Source organism: Electrona antarctica (assembly GCF_951216825.1).
Source record: "Electrona antarctica genome assembly, chromosome: 18".
NCBI lineage: Eukaryota > Metazoa > Chordata > Actinopteri > Myctophiformes > Myctophidae > Electrona > Electrona antarctica.
The window spans coordinates 10,890,017-10,903,336 of NC_136799.1; the positions used below are offsets into that span (position 1 = coordinate 10,890,017).

At 43.1% G+C, this 13,320-nt stretch overlaps 1 protein-coding gene across 1 annotated transcript; it reads right to left on the reverse strand.

Moving 5' to 3' along the window:
* Window positions 1–6,870: 6,870 nt before the first annotated feature.
* On the reverse strand, window positions 6,871–9,956 carry LOC306941770 (voltage-gated potassium channel regulatory subunit KCNF1-like; the record flags this gene model as incomplete). Its single annotated transcript, XM_079527414.1, has 2 exons — window positions 6,871–7,695; window positions 9,345–9,956. 2 exons carry the CDS (start codon window positions 9,954–9,956, stop codon window positions 6,871–6,873), a joined length of 1,437 nt encoding a protein of 478 aa, XP_079383540.1.
* Window positions 9,957–13,320: the final 3,364 nt, after the last annotated feature.

The window sequence follows — 13,320 nt, forward strand, 5'->3', positions numbered from 1 at the left end:
TGTCTCCAAGACAAAAGAGGAGGAACTGATGCATACGACTAGATGCACTTTATTGACTAGTTGCACTGTTCAAGGGAATGTGTGCAATATCTCAGTTTTTTTATGCTGTGCTGTGACTTTGTCTCCAAGACAAATTTCCCCTTAGGGAGACAAATAAAGACAACCCTGAACCTTGAACTGTTTTACATTGTTCTGAACCACGTGTCAGTTATATGCAGAAGAAGAAAAAAGGAAACCTCGGGTGGAAACCTCATACTGTATGTCCAAGCCTTTTCAGGATTCAAGTAATCAAGTAGGGCGTTAATTTACAAAAATGTAAAAATAAAAATAAGAAAAAAATATTGAGATAAGACGTTCCTCCGTTTCTGCCCGACAGTAACGATATAGGGCTTAATTGATTGACACGGAAAGTAAGAGAAAGGCATTCACACAGTGTTTGTAAAAGGATGTAAAATGTCCCCAGCAGCAGCACTGCATGTGCACTGCACCTACTCTAGTCGCTGTTCTGTCAACTCGTGAACCTGTCAGGCCATCAGTGCAGATGGAGGGAGAGGGGGTGGAGAGAGGGTGAGGCGGGGTGGAGAGAGGGTGGAGAGAGGGTGGAGGCGAGAACAGGAGGATATTTTGAGTGTCGAGTGTGTAGGCGTGTACAGACAGACACCAGTGTTGCCAGATCTTGCGAGATGAAAACAAGCCTAAAAGAAGTGACCGTAATAGGCCACATGAGCACTTTATAAACTGGTATGCATCGGCTATTTGAAAATGGCAGATCGATCTTGAAGCATTTTAACAGCACTAATCTGGTATGGGGTCTCTGGCATAAAACATTTCCACATGGGGGCTCTGCGGTAGCCTGGTTTCCAGCCTGAATCGCTGCGTTCTGTCACTTCGCTACTCAGTCTGGAAAGGGTACTGTTTGACTCATGTGTCTTAACGTCACCTGGTTGCGTAGCCACGTTGTTGCTGATACGTCATCAGCTCTGCATGTCCATGCTTTTCTGGCAGACTCGAGAGTTAAACCAAAAAGTAAACACTGATTTTATTCAGTAGTCCACTATGTCAGATTCAGTAGTACAAAAGAACTGACGGCTGTGTGGGGCGAGTTTAGTGAATTATATGAAACGAATCACAGAACGCAGCGAATCAGGCTGGAAATCAGGTAGGTCTGCAGACATACAGTTGGAGGCCATCGATATTGTCCTTTTCTTTTTGCTGAGGTTTGCGTGATCTGCGCAAAAGGACAGTTAACCCATTTTGGGCGGGAACCCCTTTTGGTGTTTTAAACATTGTTATAATTTAGCTATTGAAAAATAGCAGATCTACAAGCTCATAGCGCGCCACCGAGTGGCGCGCTACGAGCTTGTAGGTCTGCTATTTTTGAAAAATCGTGAAAATATTTATTTCAGAAAACTGGAGGATTTAGAAGGATTTTTTTAAATTTTGAGGTCAGGCCTAAATGGGTCAAATGATAAGGGACAATATCGGTGGCACCCAACTGTATCAATTTGGGTCGTTGACATGAAAATGTTTGAGAACCACTGTTTTTTTTTGGTCAAATAGGTTTTTGTTACACAAACATTATGATATGAAATGCATTTTTCTTTTATAGAAAACAAAAAAAAGGAAATAAAATAAAAATACAAAAAGACAAAAAGAGAAAGAAAACCCTCAACCCTCCCACCCATACTGCTCAGTGACACCGCATACTATAGAATAAAATAGTAAGATGATGAAGTTCTCATGGAAAACATCTGAAAAGAAAATGAACCACTGGTTTAAACAACTTTCAGGAAGGAAGCTCAAATAAGTAACTATACACTTTAGAAACAAGCCCCCTCCCAAAAATCACAACCCACAACTACCAACATTTAAGTAAGTAACTTTACAGAAAAACAAGCCCAATGTCATGATTCATGATAATGACAGATTGACAATGACCAACATGAATCTGTATGATGGAATTATGCCAAGGGTGAGCCGGAAAATAGCAGGACACTGCCAAAGACACCAAGAGCTTCCAGCCAGCAAGTTAGTGCTGTGGGAACCAACACACGGGCACCGGTCACGAGGACGTCCCACATTAACAATTATGTGGATGTACTCAAGAAAGACGCAGGAGCGCAAAGCACCGACGAGCTGGCCAGATGTATGGAGAACCGGGATGACATGGAAGCAACGTTGGAGGGCTCGTCTGAGGACGACCTAGAGAGAATGTTGCTTATAATATGCAGACATGGCAACACTGAGAGACACAACAGCGTTTTCTCACAGCCCACCGCCTGAGGGACTGTGTGACACGCAATGCACATGCATGGGTGAACACAGAAGCACAAATAAAACACAGAAAAAAGGGCAAACAAATAAATCTTTCATTTGTTTTTTTTCAGTAACTTTTTCAAGGGCATCTTAGTGATGATTACTCACGGAGGACACCACATTTCTCTTTCATTCTCCTTCCAGATTATTTCAGCAGCTCGTGGGATCGGAACCGACAACTTTCTTTCTCTTTCTGTCATGATCATGTCATTTTGAAACTAGAAAGGGTGCAGCAAAGTGGAGCTCTGCCAGCCCAGGAGTCACGTCCCCTGACTCCCTCTATCACTGTCTGTGTGGTGCATGGGATGACATTGTGAGTGACTGTGTATGAAAAGGTACTAAGATGGCGCTAATAGTTTGCAAGAATAGCCACAGACAGACTGACGCACAGGGGCAAAAACATAATGCGTCCAGAGAGTCTGGTGGAGATGAAAGTCTTCACCTAGCTGCTTGATTGAAATGACAACATATAATAAACGTAGCCCTATGAATGAATGCCCCAATATCCTTTAGACAATTATTTAACCTGCTCTCAATAATTTGACCCCTACTGGTCGCAGCCCAATTTCAGTTTGCGTTTTATTTTTGTTGGTTCTGTCTTAATGGTGCATTTATATAGCGATTTTATCCAAAGCACTTTACATAGATTGTGCATTACATTCACCCATTCATACACGATGGCGGAGGAAACCATGCAAGGCACCAATCTGCACATCGCCGAATCGGGAGCAATTTGGAGTTCAGAATCTTGCTCAAGGACACTTCGACACTAACTCAAGGACACTTCGACACTAACTCTGGGGGAGCCTGGGATTGAACCTTTGCGGTTCCCATTCGGCTGTTCTGCTGGCCACTCGGGAGCAATTTGGAGTTCAGAATCGGGAGCAATTTGGAGTTCAGAATCTTGCTCAAGGACACTTCGACACTAACTCAAGGACACTTCGACACTAACTCTGGGGGAGCCTGGGATTGACCCTTGCGGTTCCCATTCGGCTGTTCTGCTGGCCACTCAACCCCTGAGTGTGTGTGTGTAGTTAACTCACCCGTGACAATGGTTAAATGCTTGTTCGCGATATGTCCATGGGGATCCTGTGAATGTGTCAGCATAGTTTATTTGGTGACTATGAGTTGGGCTTAGGACAGAAACACTTCTCTCCTCTGGATCAGTAACAGCATTTTGTTGCTGTCGGGCACAAACCTCCTTTCTCCATATTTTGCCTTTTTTTCTCTCGAAAATTAACACCCAATTGAACATACTACAGCGTCATAATAGAAAAGCATCAAAAGTAGCGGATCTACAAGCTCAAAACCACAAAGCGGCGCTCAAAGCACGACAGGTTTTGAGCTTGTCGATCTGCTAATTTGCTGTTTTAGAATTTGAATCCTGAAAAGTGAACACTTTAGGGCATATGAGGTTTCCAGATTTGTTATTTCCTCCCAAGATAATTGGACATCATCTGCTCTTGGCGGTCTGTTTGATGTGCCGTAGATTTGTTGTTTACGACTCTTCATCTCCTTCCGCCACAAGGACAACCGTTCACATCAGTTTGCTCTTGGGAAGTGGAGGACAAAGTACTCAACCCCAGTACTTGAGTCAATTTAAGTATAAAATATTCCAGGGTGTGATATTACTCTACTACAAGTGAATGTTGCTCTGTCCAATTTGTACTTGAAGTAGAACAAGTATTGTATAGTACTTTCCTACTTTTAAAAAGTGTGTTTTTATGTTTAATATCACTGCAGTGCATTGCAGTAGGATATTGAAATTTAGATTTAGAAAATAATCTAAGATTTTTCTGAAATCTTATCAATATTGCAGAGCAAGTTCAGTCAGGAACTCAGTGCAGTTGCTACACACAAACATGCTCTGAAAGTGTGATTCTACTCAAACCATCATAGATCTCATTCGAACATCGGAGAGAATCTCCAGGAGTAGCGTTTTTGAATGCGGGTCAAGTGATCACTACATCATATTATGTCCAATTCTAGTAAAATCTAAGGCCGGCTGTCAGATCTAGATAAACCTAAAAGCAGATCCAAATTCAAATGAATCGCCAAACCATAATAAGTGTACTGCTCATTTTCATTAAATTAATTGAAAATATTTTAATCCATTCATGAGTCGTCTTGACTGAAACGTCAATAATAATACCTCACAACTCGTCACGTTGTGAGCTTGAATTATGGTTGATATTCATGACTAAATATTGCACTGGCCAGCCGTGTAGCGACCTGAACTCTAGAAATTTGAAATAGAATGAATACTACTTTTTCTCTTCCTAGAAATGTAGTAAAAGTAAAAGGCCTATTGTCTTTGACATGTTGTTGAGTGAAAGTACAGATACTCCAAAAATGTACTTAACAATACTTGAGTAAATTGATAGTTCATGACTTGGGAGAAGTTATATTTGTCAGTGCATGGCTCTCTTTTTCCCCATGAGTCATGACCAGGGCCAAATTAGCCATTGGGCCAATGGGGCCGTGGTCCAGGGGCCCTTGGCTCCCAGGGACCCTTCAGGGAAAATGTAATGCTCTGTAAGGCCCTGAAAAAAGCTCCTGGGACCTTCATTGGCCATTGATTTTGTTACATTTAGGTAAAAAAATCGATGAAAACAAAAAAACTGGAAAGTTCTGCACGCACGCGCACTAGGGGGCCCCCAAAAAATGTACCGGCCCAGGGGCCCTTGTGGGGGTTAATCTGTCCCTGGTCATGACACTGTGAAAGTTACCAGAGTTATGCTGAACACAGCACAGTGCTCTTAAAGGTAATGAAAAGGATCATTGATTGGTCATATTCAGCCTGTACTCCAACCCTTCTGCCCACCACTGACCCACCCCCGCTCCCCTGGGAAATGCAAAGAAAGTCTGTTGTCATGCAACATCCGACATGCGCCGTGCTAATGCGCTGGTTCCCCTGTTTTCCCAAATTAGGGGCCCTGAGGGGACTTTAAAGATATCTAAATATTTATAGCATTATATGGCAGTGGGTTCTCAAAATGGGGTCCGGGGACCCCCATGGGTCCCTGAGGAGGTTCCAGAGGGTCCCCAGCAAAATGTGTTAATTAGCAGCATCACAATCATTTAACCCCTTTATCTTATATTTTACACGTTGGCTATAATGCACGCACGCACGCACTCACTCACTCAATCACTCACTCACTCACTCACTCACTCACTCACGCCCAAAACTTAGACAATTTTCGTTGGATAATATTTGCTGTATTTATGCAGGCAAAGTTGATCAAAATAACAATTCCTCTACATTCTGTAATTGTGTAGACTTCTTATAAATTAACTGATGCAGATGTTTAACAATTATATATTTAACTCTTGCAAGCGTAAAATGAAACCAAATAGACCCGTAGTTAGAAAGGGTCCATTTCCACCACTGGTGGTCCCCGGACCACTGGTTGAAAACCACTGGGCTAAATAAGACCAATTTGTCAGTTTGTGTTTAGCTTAATTTACTGTAGACCTATCAGTAGGCAAATTTGTGGTTGTGGACAATTTTACACAAAAATATACAGTATAATATAGCCTATTATTGTCTGAGAAAGCACAAGTATACTACAAGTTTGCCATGGGTTGTCTTCTTGTTCTGCACAGCACCTTTCATAATGTATATTTTCTTCTTGTTCTTTCTCACAGTACATACTGTATATTTTTAGCCCTGTGGCCATCAGTTTGTCTACTTGACACATAATCATTGTGGCAGGGAACCTATGGGGAAGTCAGACAGAGACCATTAAATATTGACCACATGACACGTCATCTTTAAGTTTTTATCACATATGAGATGGAGATGCAGTTCACTAAGACCACCGGTTCCCAAACAGTGACTCTGGAACCATTTGTGGGTCACAGACAAAAGTAAAAATATAAAATATAATATATATATACATATTTCAAAAGATTCTTCAAAAGAATACTTTTATGAATTTCAAAACAAACAAATCTAGGAAATGACATGAAGCTCGTTTGTGCACTTTGTAGATATGCTATTTTCACTCTAGTTTGGATCATGACCGGGCAAAGGTCTAATCTCTCTTTAGGGTCTCCAGCTAAAAGGTTTGGGAACCACTGCACTAGACAGTTCTCCATTTTAATCCCAAATTAGAAAGTGACTTCATTGAAGTGATTTTGTTTTTCTAGTTTTCCCATTTAATTATTGATCATACAAGTGTAATTGACTTGTCACATGAGGCATCGGTATATTATTACCTTTTTATCTCAGTTTTTTAACGGGGTCACATGAGATGTGTGTGTCATGGCTCCTTTGGGAATATTCGTCATTGTAAAAACCTTATTATAATATTTTGAAAAGAAACCATATAGCCTATATACATGAGGCAGACGTCTCCATCCATGCGCATGCAAAGGTTTTAATTGGGTGACAGCTGCCAATGACAAGCACATATTGATGAGCGGATGTGAAAGCAGTAGTAATCCATGTGTTGTCATAACGAGGCAGTCTGGGTTAAATCGTTAAATCATGTCGTTATTTAACACCTGCATGTTCATTTGGCCCGGGTAAGAAGAAGCGGCGCAAAAGTGTCACTGTGGGGCAGACGCGTGCTCGTGGACGCATCCACCGGTGTCACTGTGGGGCAGGCGCGTGCTCGTGGACGCATCCACCGGTGTCGTGTCCACCGCAGTGTCCGCCTCGCTGCATGAGTCCATCCTCGACGCGCCGCCGCCGGAGTTCAGCTTCATCAGCTCCACCTCGTGCTTGGCTGCCGTATCGAGCGCCGTCTGCTTGTTGTAGAACACCACAAAGTTGTTGATGATGGGGTGGATGGGCAGGGCGATGGCGATGACGCCGCACAGGAAGCTAACGGCGGCGTTGCACTTGCCCAGCGTGGTCTTGGGGTAGATGTCCCCGTAGCCCACCGTGGTCATGGTGATGATGGCCCACCAGAAGGACTGCGGGATGCTTTTGAACAGCGTCTCCGGGTGGCCCTGCTCCAGCGTGTAGGCGAGCGCCGAGAACACGAAGATGCCCACGCCCATGTAGCAGAGCAGCAGCCCCAGCTCGTTCAGGCTCTGCTTGAGCGCGTAGGTCAGCGTCTGCAGGCCGGAGGAGTGGCGCGCCAGCTTGAAGATGCGCGCGATGCGCAGGATGCGCAGCGCCTGCACCGCCTGCTGCACGTTGGTCAGCTCCATCATGGCGGAGCTGCCGAGGTAGGTGAGGCTCAGGACCACGTAGAACGGAATGATGGCCATGAAGTCTATGACGTTCATGAAGGAGAGCGCGAAGCTCAGCTTGTTGGGGGAGGCGGCGAGGCGCAGCAGGTACTCGACGGTGAACCACAGCATGCACACGGCATCCACGGCCTCCATCGTGGGGTGCTCCACCAGCTTCCCCTCGGCGTCCATCACCTGGAGCGGTGCATGGTGGGGAAAAGCACTCAAATGTTATACTTATAAGTAAAAGCATCAATACTGCAATTTGTACCAAAAGTAAAAGAAGGCCTATTCATTGTGCATTGTCCCATTTCAAATCTTTTAAAAATACCAGATCTACAATCTCACAATGAGCATTGTGATTCATTGTGAGCTTGTAGATCTGGTATTTTCAAATGGCCTATAAGTGCATGGCTAGTTGGCTACAGTGGTTAACGTATCAGGAAATAGCTTTGCAGTGTTCCTGTCTGTTTTGGATTATGGGGACATAATCTATAGACATGCAGCAGCATCCACTCTTAAATCCCTAGACTCTGTTTATCACTCATCGATTTGATTTATTACGGGTGATAGCTATGGTACTCACCATAGCTATCATATAGCTACTTATATAACAAGGTTGGATGGTCCTCCCTGACAGAGAGACAAACTGCATTGGCACCTGTTCTTGTATAACGCCATGCTTGGAGATTGTCCTAAATACATCTCATCATTTCTGAAATGGGACTCTGAACCCTACCACAGTGGTTCCCAAAGTGGAGACCGGGGACCCCCAGGGGACCCTGAGGGAGTTCCAGGGGGTACAGCTAAATAATAGTTTGGAATGGAACCAAATGGAGTTAATTTTGTAGAGTTATTGTAGAGTTAAATTAACATTGATTTTACAATTTAAATTGGGGGTCCAAGAGATAGAATTGGGGGGTCTATAGAATAAAGCACGTCAAACTGGGGGGTCCTTGAAATTAAACAGGTTGAGAATCACTGCTAAGAGCCATAGAAATCTTCTCTTATGGGGGTTTCTGGCATATCTCTTGAAATGGGGGTCCGCGGGCTAAAGAATGTCAATTTAGGGGTCCTTGATATGAAAAAGATTGGGAACCACTGCCCTACCACACCAGAGTGTTTTAAAACCTTGGTGAGCGTATACAGATCACAACTGTTTTTAGATCGTTTTGAAATTTGTCTTAGCTTTTATTTGTAGGCTAATATCCTATAATTCACATGTATACCTTTTTGTTTTCCTTTTTCCTGATCTTCTGATGTATTGTGATGTTTTTTATATGATATATATGATATATATGATATACTCTACGACACTGAAAATGAGTTTAATTGCTCAGTGTAATTTCGAGAATAAATAAAATTGAAAGGAAAAACTTGAATGAATGATTCATTAATTATTATTGCCTCAAAATAGAAGTTTAGAGAACAGAGGTTTCTTAACACACTCAAATCTTCTATTAACGTCTAGGTGTGCCATCACGCCCATTTCAGCAGGCTCAGAGCTTATTTTCAACCAATTGCCTGTATAATATTAAATATTTCACTCCACTTTTTCTTGGCTTATAGGCCTATGCTGCCAGAGATTTTAGGCACGGTGCGGTACCGGTGCAAAAAAGGTCTGTAGGCTATAACTAAAGTTTTCAAATAATTGTAATGGAGGTGTAAAAGTACAATAATTGAGTAGGGCAGACCTAGAAGTACAGAAAATTGGAAATACTCAACTAAAGTAGGCTACAATTACAAATAGCCTACTATAACTCAAAAGTGTATTTAAGTAGGCTACACTAGGCTATACTTCCTAAGTAAAAGTAGGCCTACTTAGTTACTTTACACCACTGCACCTGGAGTTCGGGGATCGTGCCGATGCACATCGTCAGCGACGAGACGAGGACGAAGGCGAAGGACAGGATGGCGACGACGCGCGCCAGCACGGAGGACTCGGGCTTCTCCAACAGCTGGTGGAGGAATCTCCGGCACCGTTGCGCGCGCGTGACGCACAGCGGCACCTCCAGGTCGGCCAGGATCTGCTTCACCTTGCAGGCGATCTCCTGCAGCTCCTCTTCCTTCTCGCTCAGGTAACCTTTGCAGCACTCGTCCAGGACACTTTGGTCAATTTTCCAAAACTCCATCTCCTTCAGGAAACAAACGGGACAGATGCCGTTCCTTATGTGGATCTCGTCGAAGTAGTACGCGTCGATGATGCATTTAAAAGCGTCGGGGTCTCGGTCGAAGTAGAACTCTCGCCTGCCCGGATCAAAGTCGTCGCAGAGTGAGGAGACGGCGTCATTGTTTTGAGTTGAGCAGTTCACCAGCTCCGCAAGTCTGCTCTCCGGGTAGCGCTTCAAAACGTCCCCGAAAAGCACCACTCTCACCCCGCCGATGTTCACGGCAATCTCGTCCTCAGCCTCGGTGCCCAAACCACGTCTATATCTCGGCTTGGGTATTGTCCACATTTTAATCAACGCGTCCCTATTGTAATAATAAGGAAAGTTGAAGAGAACTGCATTGGTATGTTCTATATTGTATCAAACAAAGCTCAATCATGTCGCATATGGTCAATTAAATGCCCATAACTGGCTGTGGTGGTGCGTAAAATGTCACCCCTCGTACTCTCCAAAGTAAACGGAATGAAAGGCACAGCTTGAGCGGCAAGCGGCCAGAGCTCTATACTAACCCCCGCCCACACACACGCACACGCACGCACGCACACACACACACACACACACACACACACACACACACACACACACACACACACACACACACACACACTGGTTCTGCATGTGAGGATCTTCAATCCTGCATTCATTGTAGCCTATACTGCATATAAATAGTCTACATGTGTAGGCCTACAGAGTAGACCATAGCCTTCTCTAATATAGCCCTGAAACATGACTGTCATGATTATCACGACAGTACGACATTATCGTGAAGTACGAGCGTCATGTGAACCATGGCTAGCCCTAATAATAACAGTCTGTTTAACCTTTTGAACTTCATAAATAATTGTCTAAGCTCCAAATTAATCCCACACATTGAAAATTGAGGGTTCTTCCAGTTCTATGTCATTTTCATGAGGACAGAGAGAGCACTTGATGAGGGTTGAAGACAAGTAGGCCTACAAGTATATAGCCTATAACGGCCAGAGCTCTATACTAACCCCCGCACACACGCACGCACGCACGCACACACACACACACACACACACACACACACACACACACACACACACACACACACACACACACACACACACACACACACACACCTTTTTGATGAATTGAACAATGTGGACCCTATTGGAAACAAGTGTAATGCTTAATTGGGTCGTCCACTCACAGCTAACAGCCTTTGTATTGAGTTTGTGCTTGAAATGTACTGTAATTCTGCAAACTGTTAATACATTTTTCAATCAATCAATCACACACACACACACACACACACACACACACACACACACACACACACAAAAGTGCAATTTGGCATACAATATGTCGGGGAAAAAAATCATACTACGTGATATTAAGCAAATCATTAATTTAATACAACAGATTGCAGCTTTGTGATTTTGCATAACAACCTCTCCCCATGACATCCATTTTAAAATTAGACAGCGGCCAACTAGGCCTGCTACTGTAACAGCAACTCAACATGTAAACGGCAGTTACAGTTTATATTTACAAGGGCGTTTGTTTTTTCTTTTTTTTTAAATGAAAGAGCAGTGAAGAACATGCCAAGATGTTTCTGTAATAGCATCAGTCATGTCAGTAATTGTCCATACATCAGTAATAGTATCCAAAGATCCCATATATTTAGGCTAAATGAAAGAAGCAATAGGCCTACTCGCACAAATAAGAGAAGAGAGGAAAAAAAATCTAGGGATGTTTAGCATTGTTTAAAATGGCTACTGCAAATATTCTGACAACCTGGTTGATGCTGTAGGCAGTGTAGGGTGTACAGTAGGCCTACATCAATTATTGTGCTGTACAAAACAGTGATAGGGCACTCTCTGGTGGCCATACATAGCACTGCATTCAGAGGTATCTAATGGAATTCAAAGTTGTATTCCCAGGAGGGGTCATCCCTCCCTTTGTTCCCCATGCACTTACCTTAGGGTCGGAACATAGAACCTGTGGAACATGAGAAGGCATAACATCACTGTGGGTCAGAAACCTCTTATCTCCATATTCTGTTTGCAGTGGCGTGCACAGACATTTAGAGGGGCAGGTGCTCAAGTGGAAAAAGAGGGCACTTTGTGCAGCGCGTGGAACCGGCCGGTTGCCTTAATAGTGTGAGATTTATAGATTGTGGGGCCTAAATCATATATTAGAAGCTTTTTTATCAAGAATTGATCAATGTTACCATGGTCCACATACTGTACAGTGTAACTGTACAAAATAAGAACCCCCCCTAGTGTCTATCTGTGCACGCCACTGTCTGTTTGGCCTACACAAAAGCATACAAATCACACCCGTGTGAAGTGAGTGGGGGGGGGGGTTCGGGGCAGATAAACATGACTTGTGCAAAATGAGTGTGTTGATTTAGGGCACCTTTTGAATAAGTCAAAACGTTTGTACATTTTCAATTTCTTCTTTGCTATAAACCTTCAAAATATGACTTAGGCATGCTATGAGGATAACGAGGTTTCCACCCGACAGCGACGATATATGCTGTAGCCTACTAGATGTTTTAATTCAACTTTAATTCAACTTCAATGACCAATAAGAGTGAAATTAACACTGAGGATTCGACTGTGTACTATTATCTGTTTTAAAGTGTCCCCTTGTTGGTGCTGGGCTGTACATTGTGCAAGTATATTTACAACATTTTATTTCCAGGTTTAAAGCTGCAATCCGGAACTGTTATTTTCAAATCTGTAGAGTTGTCTCTCTTCTCTTTTGTTGCAACATTTACACCCTGGTATCAGTTAGTTAGGTCAAGTGTATTAGTTGACAAGCTATATGTCTTTTACATGGGAGAGCAGGGGTGTCTAATTCGGTGTCGTATAGGCCTACAGTACATGAAAGTTACTGATTGCAGCTTTAAGTGTATTCATTCAAAGGCTTGTTTAAAACTGTACAATAGCAACAACTAAGCATTAATCAATTATTTCATTAGAAAAAAAAAATATCCACATATTTTCTACATCTTTACATAACAAAACGGTATATATACATATTTTATTTTCCCTCTATACCAGCAGTCATCAGCCACTGGAGCAGTGTGGAGCAGAAAGAAACACACTGCCCGAGCTCGTACTGGACTTCATAGTGTTTTAACTGTTTGTTTTGGTTGTCCAAACACGTCCCTGTCTACCAAAATCCAACCGTGAAAACACCAAAATACAGCGACAGGACATTGTGTTTCTGGTGGCGGAGAAGACCCACATGCACCCCAATACTCATCCAGCAGTCCCACAGTAACATCCTCAGTGTTCATTTATCCATAACCATTTGTAACGTCAAGATTGTACAAATGTACATTTACATGTAGAAGGGAGTTCCAGCCGCGCCTCTAGCCTATAGCAGGCCAGTCTGGTGCATCTCAGGAGCAGGACATATAACATGCGAACAAGAAGGCACTGGAGCAGCTCAGACGATTTAGGCCCTTATTTTATTATATCAGGGTGCAGGTAAAAAGTGACAACGTTTCGATGTGTCAATTACATCTTCGTCAGGTCATGCACCCTGATATAATAAAATAAGGGCCTAAATCGTCTGAGCTGCTCCAGTGCCTTCTTGTTCGTACATTTACATGTGTATTTGTATACCCTCTCAGAGATAAATGAACACTCATGTAAGCATACCATTCACACGT